This window comes from Tachypleus tridentatus, chromosome 9, assembly GCF_004210375.1.
Source record: "Tachypleus tridentatus isolate NWPU-2018 chromosome 9, ASM421037v1, whole genome shotgun sequence".
In the NCBI taxonomy this organism is placed as follows: Eukaryota; Metazoa; Arthropoda; class Merostomata; order Xiphosura; family Limulidae; genus Tachypleus; species Tachypleus tridentatus.
Window position 1 is genome coordinate 92,196,978 of NC_134833.1, and position 20,064 is coordinate 92,217,041.

A 20,064-nucleotide genomic window follows, 5' to 3' on the forward strand; every position below is an offset into this window, starting at 1 on the left:
TTTTCGATAATATTTCAGAGAAAGTTCTGTTATTCTATCTCTTATAGTTGATAAATTACTAATTTGGTGTAGATAATTTGTTGGTGTAAAAGATGGTAAACTGAATGCGGATTTTAATATTTTGTTTTGTTGCACTTGGATTTTTTGGAGTGTGTTGTTTGACATGTTGTATGTTACTTGACATCCGTACTCTATTAGTGGACGGATGTAAGCCTTGTATATTTGTATAATGGTGTTCGGTGCGCATTTTGATTGTTTACCAGTTATAGTCTTTAGATATGAAATCCTTTTTCTGATTGATGAGTGTATATTGTTTATGTGTTTTTTCCATATTAGTTTTGTGTCGAAAGTGACGCCAAGGAATGTGATGTTTTTGCTCATGTTAATGGTTGTGTTTCCAAGTGATAGATTTATTTTTTTCTAGATTTTTTCTTTGCTTCTTTAGTTTTCTATAGAAGGTGATTGCTTGTGTTTTTGTCGGATTTAACACGACCCTCCACTTGTTGCTCCATGTTGAGACGTTGTTTAGTGATTCTTGTAAATACAGAATACTATTTAAATGATCCGCAATAAAAGTTGACCTCCACTATTCCTGGGCAAGTTTATAAACTTCAGTCTTCTTCAGTCCAACTTTATTTTACAATATATTATTATTCAGACAAAATATGTGGTACTTCGAAACCTTATGCCTTCATGTGACTGAGGAGAACAAACACCAATTATATTTAAGCCTTGAGGGACTTTTCAGCCACTTTGACCTGGAAAGATCTATAAATCCCAAATACGAGAATGATTTATGACAACATGCGATTGAGTTTAGAAAAAAAAACAACTAATAAAATCGCTGTGTTTCTGTGAAATTGAATACAGGAAGTAAAAAAACAAATGTTACGAAAAATGTATGTTTATTTGAAGTTAACCACAAAGCTACATAACGGGCTATTTGTGCTCAGCCCATCAAGAATACTGAAATCCGGTTTTTATCATTAGAAGTTCACAGACACACGAAAAATAGATGTTAACTTCTTAGTTTAAAGTTACAAAATCTGCTAACTGCATTCTGTTTACCACGAGGAATCCAAGCCCAGATTTTAAAGTTACAAATCCTTAAACTAACCAGTGACTCATTGGAAAACAATTTATTTTTATACTATTTTTATAACTTTTCAAAAGTAGAACTCTCTTGTTTCAACAAAAACACTCCAACATTAAATATAAGTATTTCAAAAATTACGTACCAACCTTTTGACTTCACGGATAAGAGTATTTGAAAGAAAACCTTTAATAAACTTTTAAATAAACAAAATCCCGTTGTTCTTTCCACCTTAAAACAATTCATTATAACCATACTTCTGTCTTACTTTGCTACAGGTTTGCTTGTTTTAATAGATTAGATTTTGCAACTCCTAAAAAGAGCCTTTCTACATAATTTTTCTCAGAAGTACTTGATATTTTGTCATCTTTTCGTTTTCTTCCCAGCCAGTGACATCACTGACTGCTTACAAATAAATCCGTTATTTACTTTTAACGAGCCACCTACACTACCCAATGTTTACGTGAAATAAAAAAATCAGTGAACACTCGTCTTAGCACATATATATATCTAATATAACCGAGTATAATCAACAATAACAATTTATCAGTTCTCTATATTACATTACATCAATAATTAAATTACATTAGTTTTTACGAATTACTTTCTTTGTTATATTTATGGTTTACTTGGGGTACAGCAGTAGGTTTACGAATTTACGACGATAAAATTCGGGCTTCGATTTCCCGCAGTGAACACAATAGATAATCCACACTGATAAACAATGTTGCGACTCGTAATTTTCCTAAGCCTTATTATTACTACTGAGGATTTTCGCGACTTGTCGCGTATACGTTTTACCTTTTACAAAAAAAATTTACTTCCTGTTACTTATCTCTACGTGCTGAGGTTAGTTAAGCATCCTTATAGTGCGTGTAACATTATTTTCCTGGTACTGTTCTTAATATTATTATTTCATTACAGAGCCAATATTGCTGCTAAGTATTGTACTATTCTAATTCCTATTCCGATACTCATTATTTTGTGTCTTCATAAGGATTAGTCTTTGAATGTACTCTTGGTAATATCCTGCTACTTTATTACACATAAATATACTGAGAGGCATTAAAAACGCAACAGTCTACATACAGTTAAACAATTTTAATACGATAGGTTAAATACAAGTTTTGAATGTACATATCATGAAATCATCATGTCTTTGCACTACACAATATTCAAATTTGATTAGAAACTACATACAAACAGTTTAATCAGGATTTCAACGTCCAGAACACTAATAACGGGTATGTCCTCTATTCGCCACCAGAAGAGCCTGGATCCTGCGTGGCATAGATATCACCAGATTATCAATCTGCCTCTTGGAGATGATGTCTCACTCACCCAGAAGTGCTGCACGTAGTTCTGAGAGAGTGCTGGGGACAGGATCCTGATGACGGATGCGCTGATCCAGAATGTTCCAGAGATGCTCAATGGGATTCATATTTGCCCGCTCAGTATAGTAAGTGTCGTGGTATTTTATCTCGGATGCCACTCTCCTCTATTTATATTGTTGTTTTATTGACACCAGAAGGTTTTAGGTAGGACTGTAGAGTGAAATGACTTGAGTATTAAACTCAAATTTTAATAAGGGAATAAATCGACGTTAAAATATAAAAAAAAAAGGTAGTGAAATAAATAATGCAAACAGGCGACAAAGGTTTATGAAAATTTAACTTCTTCCATAATGAATGATGTTGTATAAGAATTAATGGATTCTGACTAGGCAAACTTGAACCAACTGAATACACATCTGAATATGTTAGTTGTTATTTATGTTGAATAAAGACTTCGTTTTTCATTCACATGTTGCTGAGTCTTTAACTAGAATTGTTTCTGGAGAAGATACTGTCAATCTAGAAGCGACGATGTCACCAGAATGAATAATATCGGTGGCTAGAAGTTAGGGAAAAATAACCATAACAAGAAGATAATTATGTACCTTAGATAAGGTATAAGATATTCCATTATATCTTGTTTGCTGTTTTCACTAAGATATAATAGTAGTTAAAATGTTTAATAACTTATATTTTTAATTTCTATTATTTTTATTAGAAAGAACGTTTTGCATTTCTATTTTAATATATGTGTTTAAAACTAGCCTAAGCTGGCATAATCTGAAATACTAGGATTACGGCCGCAAATAACGTTGATAATGAGAGTGCCCAACAGATAAAAAAATGCATCCTTAGCTTTATAAATAACATCTTAAGAAACGTATATTCAGTTAGGTATACGTATTACTAATATGAAGTTGAATTTTAGTTTCGCTTTAAGTAGGAAGCTGACAGTAATTACTCTTATTAACAAAAAACATCTTGTTCGTCACCATCAGGTAGTAATGAAAGAATATATTGCCATCGAGACACCTGTCTAACTATTAATGCTGTATAGTCTTCAATTAAATTATTAATAAGAATTTAAATGCATTTCCTGATAATCCAATTTATGTATGGAATAAGCTTTTGAATAAATTTTAAACATTTGACTCATTTTGATAAATTTAGTGTTAATACTGTTACTTGATAGATAAACACAAAATATTTAACTGCAAAAATGCTTTTATTGTCTATTTTCACAACATATTTTCTCTTAATCTACACTTTGTTTTACATACGTATACAAGGAGTTTTAACTGCATGTATCCCTTTTTTTTTAATAAACTATCTGAAATTCACATGACGTTGTTAACATAACTGACTTCATTTAAATTGTAAATCAAATTCAAAACAAGGGAAAACAAACTACAAATGATAATCTGGAGCTGAGTTAAGGAAAAGTAAATCAATTCTTCTTTCAGTCAGTCTATCACAACAAGATTTCATACTTTCCCAAAAAAACCGTTATTGGTAGTGTGTGTACAAGAGTAACAATAGTTTACTAGCATTTACTTTAAAATCTAACAAAATGAATATATTTCAGCTAAATGGTCATCAGTACAAGACACGAAACTGGGCCGAGCAGATTTAGATTTATCTACCCTAGTAAGTAATCAGATTCAAAAATCTAGAAAGATATACATATGGGTATTTACAAACACACGTTTCTGGTAAAAGCAACTTTAAAATATTTTTTGTTCTCAAAGTCAACAGTGAAAATTGAAATTCAGTTATAAGAAATCACAGTATCTACTGAACCTCATTACCATAAAGTTTTGTAGTTCCGTTATCACAGAAGTTGTTACTATTCATCAAGATAAAATAACATCTTTCACCATGAGACTTGAATTTAGTTTCTCAACCTACTCAACAAATACTGTACTAAAACAACAATGTTCTTACTATTTTAACAATCCAAGTATATCACTCTTATGCTAAAGTTCATTCATACATTATAGAGCAAGTCAATCACAGAGAAACCACTAATTAAATCCCTAATTAACCCAGCTTGAAAGATCTCTATCAAATTAGTACATTTCAGATGGCCTTAGATATTTTCTAATTAATTAATCCAGTTCAAATGGCCATCACAGGTTCTGTACCTAATTAACCTTACTCAAATGGCCATTGTACAACCATGAAAAAAAAAAAGTTGTTGTCTTTCTATTCATATGTTATAAAATTTAACAGTTTCAAAAAATAATGAAATACTAAATTGTGTTTTTTGTTTTTTATTGTATATCTAAATACAAACTTTGCACTCAGAGAGTTGTTTACCTATAAATGAGCAGTAAAAAAGTTACCAAACTCAATGGCCCTAAAGAAAGAAATAACTACCAGTCATGCAAAATTTCTAAGAGTTTTAAATGCAAATCTCTTTTAAACTCCATTTATCTTCTCTCCCAATTACTGTAACACAGAAAAAAGCAATTCTGCTTTTAATCTCATGTTCTTGCTTTACCAAATACTGTAGGAGGGTGAAAAGTCATTCTGTTTTGAATTTTTTGGCTCTGCTCTTCCAGTTACTATATCTAGATGGAAAAAATAACATTCTACTTGCAATTCCATTTTTTCTCTTCAAACTGCTGTAGCAGGTTTAAAAGTTATCCTGTTTTAAACTCTATGTCTCTACCCTTACAACTACTGTAGCAGGATAAACAGTTATTTAATTTTAAACCCCATCTTTTTGCTGCTGATTAGTGTAACAGAGTAAAAAGTTATCCTGTTTTAAACTCTGTCTCTGCTCTAGAGATTGAGCTCTATGACTGTTCCTCTGACTATTGTGTCAATGTTAATTGTTATTTCTCTGCTCAACTGACTAGTGTAGCAGAATAGAGTTATTAGTGTTTTAATCTAATGTCTCTTTTTAAATGTTTAATATTCTGTTTAATTTAATTATCCTGGTCTTGAATCCAAATTCCATACCAAATGAATTATTTATATTGTTAAAAAATGCAAGATTTACTTTAAATAAAAAAAATTGGCTAAAGTTCGTATTTTAAAGTTAACACATGGATCAGACTAAAACCAAAAACAGCTGTAAGTAAATGATGAACTTATCAACTTGTCTAATGACTGTAGTACTATAACTGCAGTATGGCTAATACAAGCTTTGAGAAACAAGATATTTATGTGTAAGCAGCATTAACTAATTTCTTATCCACCCCACCTGTTACCTTTAAGATGTACATTTAATCATGAACAACAGATAGTGCACTTACAATAATGATCCTGCTTTGGTAAGTAAAAGCAGAGCATCTTTGTGCAAGTATTTCATATATATTCATCAATAAAAGGTATAATCATAACCTAAGAATACAAAATAATACAAACTTGAATTTTTTAGTATACCTCCTACATTTATATGAATATATACAAAGCAAATAACTATATACATATAGTTATTTACTTCACATATGTGTACATATACACACTACACAAGGCTACTTGCGTAATGAAAGGAAAGGCAGTGAGCATTAACAGAGTTCAATTTCTATATTCAATAAGCTAGATTTTCTAGAGCAAAATATGTTAATTCTACACATTCTCATGAAAGGAGTTAATCATATTCTAAGTTTTGATACAATTACAGAATTATCAAATGGTTTAGAAGTAGCTAGACATTATTGTTCAATCTTGTGCATAACAAACAATAAAGGTGTTTTTGTGCTCAAAAAACATACAATAAATAACACAAATTGTTTAATGCTAACGACTAGAAAGTCACTTCTGTATTGGAAAGTCCACAACTATGGATGGTCAACTTTACAACAATTTAACAAGGTTATGTTTATAAACTATTAATATGAAAGAGTTCCTGGTTATATGTTGTTCACTGATGTACAAGACAAAATAATTAAGATTCAATACTTTTTTTTATCTGAACAACATGAAAACTACAAACATGAGTAGCAATTGTTCTTAAATTTGGAGGCTGTAAACAGTTGGTGTTACCACATGTCTGACTTGCCTTGTGTTACAGGATACATAGTAGCTATAGTGATATCAGAAACACTGTCACTTTCAGATGTTGAGGAGGACCTCTGAGAGAGGACCACAGAATTGAATATATCTGGTAGGACCTGAAAAATAAACCTAAACTTCTACACCCTTTTATTTTTTTTAACAGTTTTACCTTTACAAACAAATTTACAATTGTAACATACAACTTCTTGTTAAAAAACAAAACTTATATAAACAACAAGGAGCCTTTTAGTTCTTAAAGGCTGTCCTTACACGTCTATCCTTGAGAAAAGTAAAATTTTAAACTCACCTTTTTTTATTTTACAGAAACTAATTAATCATCCTCTTAAATACCCTGATAAAAAATAAAACTATAACCTGGACTGACTTTTCCAAATCTTAAACTTGTGCCATTTTGTCCTATACTGTTTTTAGTGTACATCAAAGAAATCAGAAGTCTTTTGACCACAAGTTAATGTTATAAACCTCAATAAGATCACTTCTTGTCATTCTTTTCCTAAAGGAGAATAAATAATGAAGGTGAAACCTATGAAGGTGTAAAAACAAATAATCAAGCAGAGAGCAACTGCTCTAAAAAAGAGAAAGCAGGTATGCCACTTATAAAATACGAGGCACATGTACGGTATTAGCACTACTTCTGGAACAGGTATGTTCTTCTCCCATTAAAGAAGATAAGACATGTAGGGCAGAAATTGAGAGAACTCCTGGCTAGGACTAGAAGACCATACATGAATAGGCCAAATGTAATCTGCCCAGGCAGAAAGCATCCAGGGGAACTCCTTGGGATGAAACATATTTTGCCAAGTGCAATCCATGAGAACACCTTGAATAAGTTTGTAAAATCAACAAATATGGTCGTCTTTAGCAAACAAATCCAAGGGGCATTTTGGATTTAGAATAAGATCACCATGTAAAGTCCACCCAGGCATAAACATTCAGGGGAATACCCTTGGTGTATACCTGATTATGTCAAATGCAATCCGTGTGTGCGAAAAATATCCAGAGGAAATGCCATGTTTCATGTCTAATATTCAACATAAAAATGATAGAAAAATCAACAAGTGCAGTTCACCAAGGCAAATATAACCATGGGAAGTACACTACATGGTATCAAGATAGCCAAGAGAGAAACACCCAGGTAAAAACAAGTTCCTTGGTAAGCTCCTAATAATTAGTCCATTTTTTACCTCCATAAGTGTTTCCAATAATAACAATGAAAACAAAACAATTTTAAATGGATCAGTATGACCATGACTATTAGTGTCACAATACATGGAAAGTTTGTTTGTTTATAGTTAAACCTAAATGAACTTCCTGTGTTGCACCTACCATATGTATAGAAACTAGAATTTCAGAATTGTAAGTCTTCATACTTAATGCTGAGTTACTGAGGGGCATATGTGGAAGAACAAAAACTAATAGTAAAGACAAGCTCCTTTGTATACACTTGGTTATGTCAAGTATGGGCAGAAAAAAGAAGAGTGGAAATGCCTTGCATGCTAGCCAAGTGCCATAACATGTGTACAATAGGAACCATAATGATGACAGCCCTCTTTTCATCAAGTGAGTAAATATGGCTATGAGATGAAATTTTGTTACTCTACAGAACTGTGAAAGGAAACTTTCATGGTCCACTATTGTAATGGCTTGGAACTGGAAGTGGCAAGGGCCTATATGCTCCACTAGAGAAAAGTGGAGGGGAGACACATTGATAGTCCATAGTAATGACCTAGTTTAAAGGTGAACAAACAGGTGGAGAATTACCGCAGGTGGAAAATGATACCTCACTGAGGAGGATATGGCAACATTTTGTAAATAATGTGCAACAAACTTATTGGGAGTTGTCCACTTTTCCATTTGAACAACCTCCTACAAAAGACAGCAGGTCTGAGCAGCTAAAGGCAAAGTAACATGATGGAAGATTATTTGCTGTTGTATGTGTCATTGCACCACATACACCAGCAAATGATCTTCCATCAACAACTCAGAATAGGTTAGACAGATAAGTTGCAAAACCCAGCCAGTAGAGGTAACAGAAGAAAAATCATGGAAAACAGAGGGATTGCAGGGAAGGCAAGAATGGGAACTTTTGAAAGGATGTAGTTTAATAGGGAATGGAGAGGACAAATAAGATGGTTGTGATCAGAATGGAAGTATAAATGGGAGAAAGAAAGAGTGGAGAAAAGGCAGAACAACACTCATGAGCATCAGATGCCTTGGGAAGAAAAGGATGATTGAAATAAAGGAGAACATAAGAAGCATGGTAAAGGGCATGGAAAACATTAATAGCATAAATATCTGAATGAAGACGATCATTAGTGAGAAAGAAAAGGAAACAGGTCTTAAGGGAAAGATGGTACAAAAACATGTGGTAAAAGATTCAAAAGGAGAATGGGCAAGAACATGAAGAATATGGAGAAAGCCTAAATAGATGGGAAAGATAAATAATACAAAAGGAATGGAAATAATAAGTAATGGGAAGGATTTATGAAACTTGAAGCAAAAAGATGTTGAAGAGAGCAGCACAATAACCAGAAATTGTGGCCACAGACAAACGTTAATCAAATAACCAGGTAAAGAAGCTGGATAAGTGAGAAACTGAAGGACTGGGAAAACAGAATTCCTGACAAATGAACCACTGGTGAGAAGTAAACCAACAAAGCTTATATACAAACAATGATGAAAGATGAAAGGACTGGTTAAGCAACGAAGCTAAATGGGTAGAGTTCCTGAGAAGAGGAAATGGACCAGACAAAAGCCATGTGAAGAAAGAGCCTGGTGAGGTCTGGTTGAAACACATCTGATAAAGGCTACCAGAGTAGAGACTTTAATGGAGGTAAGTGAAGGAATTGCTGCTCCAGTAAGGTCCAGTATAGAGGAAATTACAAATGAACAGGCAAATATGAAGCAACTAGCAACACACAGCAAGGAGAGGTCTACATGAGAGAAAGAGCCCTGGAGAGGAGTCTAACTGAAAGGTAAGCACAGAAATGACAGTCCTTTCAATCCTGACTGAACACACCTACCCTCAGAGCTGAGAAATGCAGCACAGGAGACCAAAAGGAAGGATGTTTGACATTCCAATGGGTTAAAAATACATCGATATAAGGCATACTCAGGTAAAAATACAGCTGCTGAAAAACCCTTGGATGTAGGGACTACTCCATAGGAAGAACTTGGTTGGAGTGGGATAGATAGTCTGCAATCAGATTTATAACACCCAAATAAGAGATGCCAAAAGTTTGATGTTGTAGTTGTAAGCCCAGTACAAAGAGGTAAGTGTGAGAAAACACAGGATTCAGGACTCAGTACCCCCTTGTTTGGAAATATAACTGATGACAGCTAACTTATCAGAATGAACTATAAGTAGAACTGAATGCATAGACACTCAGACAGAACCCATAACACTCGTGGTTCCACTGTGAATGATTCCAAGATGGTGGGAAATAGTTGTAACATGGCCCCCAACTGCCTGTGGAAAGACATCCCATCAGCAATACCTGTGAGCACGAGAGAAAAGGGCATATAGAAGAGAACATCAAGAGTAAGGAAAAGGGAAGAGGTGAAGAAGAAAAAGCACAGAACACTTGAAAAGGCAAATATTGAACAGGATCAGTAGGGCAAAACAAACAAGAAACAAGGAAGTATAAAGCAAAAGTAATCTCACCACATAAACCTTGGACTCCAAAGATTCAGGAAGACCCCAAAAGACCATTTCACATTTTCATAACGACACAAGGAAGGGAAACACTCTCCCAAGTTATGCATCCCTCTCCAGAAAATTCCAACAACACAAAATCCAAGTGTTGAGGGACATAGCTAAAGCCAACAACTAGGCCATAGTAAACCATAAGAAGATCCAGAACTAATCTGGAGACTGGTGGAAAGCCTGAGACAACAACTGTAACAAGGAAAAAATACATAAAATATTGGTCAATGTAATGCAAATCATAGTAAACTGAGACCTATTCAAATGAACTAAAGCATCAAGATTAGAAACTCACAAGAGAAGGAGAGAATCTAAACACTTAAAATCCAAATAGGGATTCAAGACACGTTGGTAAACAAAAGAAAATTGGTCCAAACGCCTAGAAGGACAAGACATACCCACTCCCAGCTGTACTTGAGCAGCAAAACATTGAGCCTGAAGAAGAATGTCAGGAAAGGAAGAAAGATAATCACAACAAGAATGAGGTTTTTCTTCCAGCAAAGAAAAAGTAGAAGAATCAAAGGATAAAGAGACACGTAAAATTTGACAATAAGGATAAGAAAAGTGTAGTTGATAGACTCTTGATTATCAGCATTATGTGATTTTGCTGGAAAATCAGGGGCAGGAGAAACTGAGTCAAAATTGTTCTTTCTCTCACAAGCATGGTACTGTAAATATTTTACAGTATTAATAAAAAATTTGAGAAGGACTAAGTTCCTTGTAATCAAGCAGTTAATCTCAGTGTTGATAATACCAATGCAATTATTGGCAGCAAGAATTCCATTGCATCAATATGTTTAGACAAGACTTCAAGTATTTATATTCTTGGGTGTCCTTGTTATTTAACCCACCTTATTGCCAGTGAGGCTAATGACTCCTTCAGCATGGTTATTGGAATACATATTGAAGAATATATCATAATAGTTATTTATTATTGGTTTACCAAAGTTCCAAGTCAAAAGTAAAATTGGCTGAATATTTAGAAATTTACAATCAAGAATGTCAGCAAGTCTTCAACCATGTTTCTGTAAGATGGTTGTCCTTAGAGAAATGTATTGATCAAGTTTTAAAAATGTTACCCAGTCTGAAATCATATTTCTTCCCAAGGAACTCAGCAGATGAGTGATTTCAAAGATTAAATAAAGATTTTGAAATCCTGTACTTGTACCACTACTTTCAAAGCACCTTCTTTAATAATAGACACTGATTCACAAGGTGATGAAATATTTAACCCAAACTTGGGACATTTATCTGGATGGATTGACAACCAAATCAAAACTGTCAAAACTCTTTAATGAGGGTGATCTTTCCAAAATCAGATTTTAAAAACATTTTTATAGCTGCTCATTCATATTTCAAGCATGCACTCATTTACCTCCACAAAAAGTTTCTTTTAAATGATATACTCTTTAAAAATGCAAAATGGATTGACGTAAGTAAACAAATTGAAAGTTCCTAGGAAAATGTGGAGTTGTTTTTTTTTAAATATATTTAAATCTGCTCACTGATTTACTTAAAGATACACTATTTTATGAAATATATGATCAACAAATATTAACCAATGATGAAATTAGCAAGACTGCATGGGAGGAGGAAACAATTATTGATTATGAGGATGAAGAAGAAGAGCCAATATTTCATTATAAAGTGGAAATTTAATGGTGGTGTACTTGCTAATATGAAATTCACTAACACTAATGTTATCAGACTTAAGTACATCTTATTTGTGTTGCTGAGATACTACTGGTTCTCCCACACAGCAGAAAAACAAAACAGAAAGCAGGTCATTAATGAAAATTGGTATATTTCATCCAAAAATTACTGGACAATGTTTAATCAATCCTGAGACAACAGTTTATTGCAGCAAGTGGAATCCAACAGGGCAACATCTACATATAATAAAAAACAAATAAAAATAACTGTTTGACACTTATGTAATGCTGTATTATGTTACATTTTGAAAACAGTTATGTTAATGATCTAAAATCATTTAAGCTTCTTTTTTGTACTTTTTTTGTTTCTGAAATAAAGTAGATTTCACAAATTTGCAGTTTTATGGGTGTTTGATTTTAGAATTATTTAGTTTTTCGTAGTCCCAAGGTCTGTGAGATTTACCAATGAATATCAAGATAGCTTTGAGTGAAAAGAGTTAGCACCATTTCAGAAAATTAGTTACTATGACAAAGATCATAATTATGTATGTACCTTTATATGGGTATTTTTATCTGTTTTATTAGCTAGCAGAATTTTTATTAAATGTGACCAAATAACTTTAACATTTCAAAATTCAGTGTACTTGAACAAATGTTAACTTATTTCCCAAATGAAACTATATAAACATTACACTGATAAATAGTAAAAAACATCGTTAGCAACCATTATACAAATTTTATTACCTCATGGTCATTTTCAGGAGAAGAATTGGATGAACTTTCTTCTTCATTATGAAAACCTGATGGCTGAGCTTCATCTACTGCCTCTAGCTGATGTGGAATGTCTGGATTAGAATGACTAGAAAGAAATTCATTAGGTGTGTTGTGACTACTGGAGTATTCACTAGTGTTTTCTTCTTCTGATAAATTTCCCTCAGAGCTGTGGGTGGAAATGGACTGCCCACTCTCCCCCTGGTAAAGTTTCCTAAAAAAAACATTATGAAAAAATATTAAAAGTGCTGCATTTAGATATCTGGAGTAGCAGGGATCCTATTTTCACTTATGACAAAAAATGTAGTGTTCTTAAGCCTACTGAATATTTTAAGAACTTTCTTAATGTTTATGTTACAAAGTACTCATTGTTTATCCTTGTGATATTTATTGACCCTAAAAGAATGGATAAAAATTACAAACAAAAAAGAAGCTCAAAACATTTCCCATGATGCTTCAAAAACTATTACAGCTTCAGCCATACTTTTTATTTTCAGGAAAGATGTGTTACATAAAATCTTATATTACTTGTTTCTATATTATATCCCTTATTTTGATAATTTATTAAAAAAAAAAAGAGATGATTTTGTTTTCCTTGCTGCATTTACATTTCTGATGAACTTTTAAGGTTAACTAACATACTTTTTAATTATGTTATAAATATTCAAATAAATAATTTAGTATAAGGTTATAAAATTCTTGAAATGTTTATATACCTATGAGGTCTTTGATTTTCATCACTATCATCTACTTCCCCTTCCTCCTCAGAACTAGATTCCTCTATGGTCTGCTAAAATTTAAAAATATATGCTTTAAATGATTGTGAAAAGAAAGTTTTGAACATTTGGATAAAGCTACCCTAAAGAATCTTGCTCAAACCACACTAACATTCTATAAGTCTGTTATATTACTCATATAGGTAAATCTTACTGCATAAATAACACATTGATAACTGTTCCTACAGTTTTCTTTCAGTAGTACAAATATATATATTTAAACAGTATACTAGACTTTAAAAAAACTTGAATTTCTTTATGCAAAGATAATGTTTTTATGTATGTGCACAAAGACATAATCATATGTTGTTATGACTGTATTACATTGATTTTATTACAGACGTCACCAATGATTCAGTGAATAATGGAATCACAGAAATAATTGGGAACAACTAAGTTGGTTTTTAAAGTATGTAATAATAACATGAAATCCACAGTAAACTGTAAACATATAACTAACCTGGGAACTGTTGGGTGTTTTACTTCCACATGCTTGCTGACTGCTGATACCAACAGGAGAAACATCAGTGGATGATTGATCACTTTCTGTAGCTGTCCTTTTTCTTAACTTCCTGGAATTTGGGCTACAATTATTATACAATGTTGTACAAAGTTTTCCAGAACTATCAATATCTGATATACAACCAACATGTTCTTTGTTGTGATCTGGTACTAAGACTTCAGTATTCTTGTTCATGTTACTATCATCAGAAACTGTTGGTGTCATACACAGATCAGAAATCTGTTTTTCAGCTATTTGAATATTGTCCTGTTGATGACCCAAAACAGAGTTACTGTTTAGATATATATTCAAACAAAAAGGACATTTTGAACTCTCATATGTCACCTGACAATTTGGACATGACAAACTAAATTCATTTGTTTTTGCTACATGATTACTAGGTTTTAATGTACCTTCAACCTTTCCTAATAAAGGATCCTCTTGCCAGCAAGAGTCACAAATTACAGTAGATGTAGAATTATCTAACATATCAAAAGCTTCAGTTTGAGTTGCACTGTCTACAAAGCTACGCAAGTGCCTTCGAGGACTAGGTCTTGGTGATGAATGATTACTTTCTGAAACTCCTAGATGATTGTAAGTTCCAGAGCTCCCACAACTTCCTGTACGTCTATGTCTCATTCGACGCAATCGCATTTTGGCAGATCCTTGAGAAATAGGTGTTGGGGGATCTGCAGCTATGGCTCCAATTTTCTGGGGGCTTTCTGGGCTATAAATCAAAAATATATTACTTTGCATGGCTACCAGTCTAGGAGAAAATATTAGGATTATTACTTACAAATTTCTTTTACACATTGTAAGATATCATTATTATGACAAAGTAATACCTTTACCTTGAACAATGTAACATACTAGAGTTTTATATACTAGCAAAATGATTAGAAATCTCAAACACATTTATCTAAATATTTCACCATAATTAAGCTAATGTGTATAACATCCTATAAGAGAGGAAATAATTATATCTACTATTTACTCAAGCTCTACTTCCCTGTGTCTTTGGTACTTATAAATCTGACTTTCTTGGACATCTTACAATTAATAGTGTCACATTTATTTATAGCTTCAAAATGAAACACTTCAAACAGTAAATGTTTCATATGAAAAACATGAAAGAGGCATGTTACTTAGAAGAAGACAAATAATTACTGTTGTTCCATTGGCCAAGAATTATTTTTGGTAAAGCATTTCTATCTGTATCCTTTTCATTGTAACTGGTTATAATGGTACATATAAAATAAAATGAAAATAAAAAACTTAACGTATCAATCTTCTGAAATCAAAATAATTAGATAACTAATAATACAAACACAAGTAGATAACAATATTGTTAATTTTAGGACTCAATTCCTGAAAGAAATATCAATTTGTTCAGGTGTGAAAATTATATTTCAACATAAAAATAAAGCATTCAGAGAAACTACTATGATACAGATACATCCTTCTGGCCAAAAGTTAGTTGTATAGGATAAAAACAACTCAAGCCTAGGGGCTCTGGTTTACTAAACTGCTTTAAAAAAACAACAAAGAAACCTTTCAAGTCACTAAAATACACGAACCATTTAAAAATATATTTTACAATTTCCAACATCAGTGTGAATACTGTATGACCATTTATTAACCATCTTGTTAAGAAATCAAACAGTACATGCTTACATAATGCATTTCCTTTTGCTAATAAAAAAGTCTCTTTTTGGAAATTATTAAAACAGTTGGAACTTCAGTAACAGTAATAAAAACATCAAGCATAATAAAAACAAACCTGGTAAGCTCTGACTGTGATTTATAAGTACGTTTTTTGTTTAATCTTTCATGTGCTTTCAATAGTGGCCTAACAATTCTCTTCTTTGGTGGTTTACAACCCATTATCTCAAGTACACTTTGTTCTCTCCTGTAAAAATATACTCACTAAGTTAATATACTAAAAGTAACATACAAACATTCTATTAAAAATATGAAAAAATACTCAAATTGTTTTTTTATTTCAATAAATGGTCTTTAGAGTAACCTTAATTTAAAATAGTTCAATCTAAAATACATATATATTTCTTATCTTTATCCCAAAATCTGTAGATATTAATTTGAATTTTAATATTTAAAGAAAAAGCCATTTTTTCATATTATAGAAGAAAAGTATACTACACTACAAATATATACTAAACACTGTTCTCATCACAAGGTTTAACATTATTATTTGTTTTTTTTAATATCCTTGTAAAAAAAAAAGGAAAGACATTTAGATTGGTTCAGTAAAACTGTAATGTTCAAGTACAGATTAAAAATGAATGTTCTCTTGTGGCTATTACATATAACAACCAAAAGATTTCCATTATCAACCATATTGTGGTATTAAACCACACACAAATATACCATTAAAAAGTCATATCCCACCAACAAAACAATTTTATACACCCTGACATCTCTTAGATGATTGATATAAATTGTGTTTTAACTAAGTCTGTTTGTTGTAACCCTGCTAGCCTAAACAACCTCTGATGTCATAAGTAGTAGAACATAACAAACTAAGTAAGTATAGTTAATTAATTAAAAGTACTCTTCTTGGTGGGAACCAGTTAAAAAATAATGATTTGGATAAAAATAATTCAGTCTTATTGTGATGTAATTATTAAACACACACACACACACACACACACACATACATACATACATACATATAATACAAGTTAATATTATTATGACTTAGGGAAAATGAATTATGAACTAAATAGTTTCTATGAGTTAACACTTTGGTAAAAATTAATAATATTCAGCACAAAGAAAAGCCTTTGTAATAGCTGCACATAGTATGAAAAGTGACTGAAAGAAAGTAAAATTATTGTATTGGTGTAGGCACCATTTCCGATTTGAATGTTTGTACTATAGTTTGGTCAGAAGAAGGTCTGATACATATGATGATTTGCATGGCTTAATGTCTGGAATTTTTTCCAAATATTTAGAATAGTTTGAGCAGTATAGAATATTAGTAGATTATTATAGGTTTTTGAGCCTATTGATAAGTTACACTGAGTCTGAAGTACTGAGTCATTATTTAATTAAGTTTATTAGTCATTTACTTATTAGTTCAATTTTAGACTATTAAGCTTGTGTTCCCAACAAAGTTAAGTAAAATAGATACAGTGAAACTTTATTAAACTGGACATAGATGATCTATGTAATTTTTCATATAGAGAAATCTTCAAACATGAACTTTAATCAGTATTCTGTATATTCACATTCTGAACCAAATAACTATTTTTTATAACAAACATATTTCCTGTGGATACATAATTTAGTAATCTGTACATGAATCCATAGGAGTAAGGCACGTGTCAATTACACAAGGAAGCAAGGTGATAATTACTGACCACAAAACACCTGTACTAACTATCAGATACTGGTTTAAAATTTTTCTGAAAATGACCTTCATTCACCCGAGGTACCTGTTTTTGACTTCTTTCTTTTTTTATATATATACACTGACCTTCACAATATAGATGCACATATAAGCTTTAATAGCTGTTCAGAGGTCAACAGAGTTATGTATGCTATGGTCATATGAATTCAGTGCTCTACAGTTAAGATGCACAGAAATATTAACAGCATTAAAACATGGATATTGTGAATGTTCCATGAGAACGTTTTGTTTTCTACACTGAAATGCCTGTTAGTGAGTTCTTGTATAAACAAACCAATATTGTTTACAGCAAAGAAAAGTGGGTAAATATTTCACAAGATTCAAGTCAACTAACAAAAGGAAGATATTCAAAACATTCAAGCACAGAGTAAGCTCTCTATCTTTGGATGTCTGTATTTATTTGTAAAGCTAATCAACTTGGACCATAACTTGGTCTAAAAGACTCTGGATACTCCAGGGAATGTTGGAACATTACAAAGATGCACTGAAATAAAGCAAAAATAAAAAAATGAAGCAGCAAATCTTTGTCAAAACTCAAAACTAGGTAATAATGATCCTGTATCAGGTGATCAAGTGTAATTAAATAAAAATATCATTGTGTCTTAAAGTCTGTAATGATCATGAACCTGATGTCAAAAGTCATCTACCAGCTAAGCCACAATTAGCTTGAATAAAACACAATCTAACTTTAAAGTGTTATAACAAGATTCAAATAAAATAATGATTTATGTGAAAATCGTAAAATAATGTGTTATTTGTTAAAAGCCACTGAGAAGTTTCTAAAGAAACAGTTTAGTTCAAAAACAGACTGATTATGTTCTTTGAAAAATTAGCTATTGTAAATTTAACCTATACTATGTACAGAATAATAAACCATTAAGTTTAGAGTACATACAGTTGGTTTTTTGTTTATTATTTATATGCCTACTTTTACTCATGCGCATTGATACATTTATCAATCGACAACTCATGCAATTAACTGATGTCTGTTGTATTAAAAATGATTGATTTGATTATTGAAATGTCTCAATAATTTATACAAGTTAGTTCCTTATAAATATGTCCATATTAATGAGGTTTCACTGTACATCACATGTGTATAGCATGAGAAATTAGGAAGAAAGTAAAACAGTTGTACAATATCTACTATGAACCTAAACCTATCATTGAACATTAAACTTGAAGTTGAAAATATAATTTTATTGGTTACTGTTATAAAGACTAGTCTTTCCAATATAAAACTAAAGTCAAGACAGTTCAATATTTAAGCACTTACCCACAATAAAACTTTCAATTAAAAAATCAAATGCAGACTTGACATAAAATAGGTCAAGATTATTTTAGGTAGTTCCCTGTACACTGAGCTTAGCGTTTGGTCTCTGCTCCTACACAGGAAATCACTCGATGGATTTTGGAGGATAAGTTATTAAACATTGAGGATAATGTTTAAAATTAAATACAATGTGAAAATAAAGAAACTTATTAATTACATTAGTGTAGAGTGACTTAAAAGGAAGTTTGAATATTTTAGATTTATGGAAATTGTGCCTGTAAAAGACTTATATAAATTTATAAGCTAATCTTTTATGAAACATTTAAAGAACAAAGTTAATAAACAGCACCTTTTGTTTTAAAGATAAGCCTAAAAACAACATCAAGAGATGTCCACACATTTTGGAATTAATTACAGTAAAATGTTAAGAAAATATAATATTTCTGTTATACTTAATAAAATACCAGAATAAATAAAAACTAGACTTTTTTGCTTCTTTGTTGAATTTCATGCAGGGTTCCTTGGGGATTATATGCATTAACTGTTGCTAATTTTGAAGTGATATAGATTAGAAAGAAGGCAGCAAGTCAACACCACCCACCTCCAATGTATGGATTATTTTTAAGGATTAGTGAGGTTTGACCATAACCCTTATAACACACGAATCCCCAAAACGCAGAGCATGAATTTTTGTTTCAGCAGTAATTAAATGTGAATCGAGGAATCTCAGATCCATAATCTGGCACTCTAACCACTTATCCATCCTTTGCCCATGAACATGACTATTATGACAGATTTTAATTGTTTACACCTAAAAATGGCTAGAAAATGATTTTAATAAAGGTAAAAATACTACAAGGAAATAAATGATTAGTTATAACATGTGACCTACGGATGGTATATTAAAAGAATCCTGAACAAACAAGCCACATGACAACTCAACAGGTATAAAAATGTTTTAGAACAGTGTATATAAGAAGAACATTTTGAAAGTAGTTAGCTTTTCATAAGTAGAATGATGCTATCAGATTTGACTGTTTTGGGAAAGAATACATAACAATGCTTTCCAAGGTGTTCAAAAGTGAAATTTCTAAGATGATGATATCCTTGTAATTAATGACAATGGAAGACAAAGAAATATAGATCAACCTGGATTATTCACAAAGATACTTGCAAAAAGTCATACCTTTATGGTACATCTATTGTAAGCAAAGTGAAGCATCTTGTAATAGTTGAGTATCCATATACACAAAAGTAAATGATCAAGCTGTCCACATGTCCAAACAACAGTATGCAACGTAATCAAGAAGGATCTCTGTCTTGGAATGAGAGGCCAACAGGATATAGGTTCACAAATATAAGACTTCCAATCATATTTCCTATTCAGGTGTTGCATATCTCATGCTACTGGAAAATGAAGTGAGTATTCAAGCAATCTTTATGATGACATACTACAAGTCCACAGATACAGTGCCTATAGATGTCTTTGTGATAG

The 20,064-nt window shown here is 31.8% G+C and overlaps 1 protein-coding gene and 1 long non-coding RNA gene across 11 annotated transcripts in view; one reads left to right on the top strand and one right to left on the bottom strand.

Moving 5' to 3' along the window:
- The first annotated feature begins 2,415 nt into the window (after nt 1-2,415).
- On the top strand, nt 2,416-18,187 carry LOC143225754 (uncharacterized). The gene is made up of 2 exons (XR_013014057.1): nt 2,416-2,552; nt 12,576-18,187. It is a non-coding gene; the product is annotated as an uncharacterized LOC143225754 (long non-coding RNA).
- Nucleotides 2,539-20,064, bottom strand: part of LOC143225753 (mitogen-activated protein kinase kinase kinase 13-like) — a 64,652-nt gene continuing 47,126 nt past the window's right edge. For 8 of the 10 annotated variants that reach the window (XM_076455702.1, XM_076455700.1, XM_076455695.1 and 5 more), the window contains 5 exons: nt 15,644-15,772; nt 13,822-14,590; nt 13,302-13,375; nt 12,559-12,799; nt 2,662-6,551 (listed from right to left, as the gene is read on the bottom strand). In XM_076455702.1, the coding sequence (XP_076311817.1) occupies nt 6,420-6,551; nt 12,559-12,799; nt 13,302-13,375; nt 13,822-14,590; nt 15,644-15,772 (1,345 nt within the window). In that variant the 3' untranslated portion in view covers nt 2,662-6,419. Of the gene's footprint in view, nt 2,638-2,660; nt 6,552-12,558; nt 12,800-13,301; nt 13,376-13,821; nt 14,591-15,643; nt 15,773-20,064 lie in introns of those variants that run through there. The other 2 variants (XM_076455704.1, XM_076455703.1) reach the window with 2 other exon arrangements.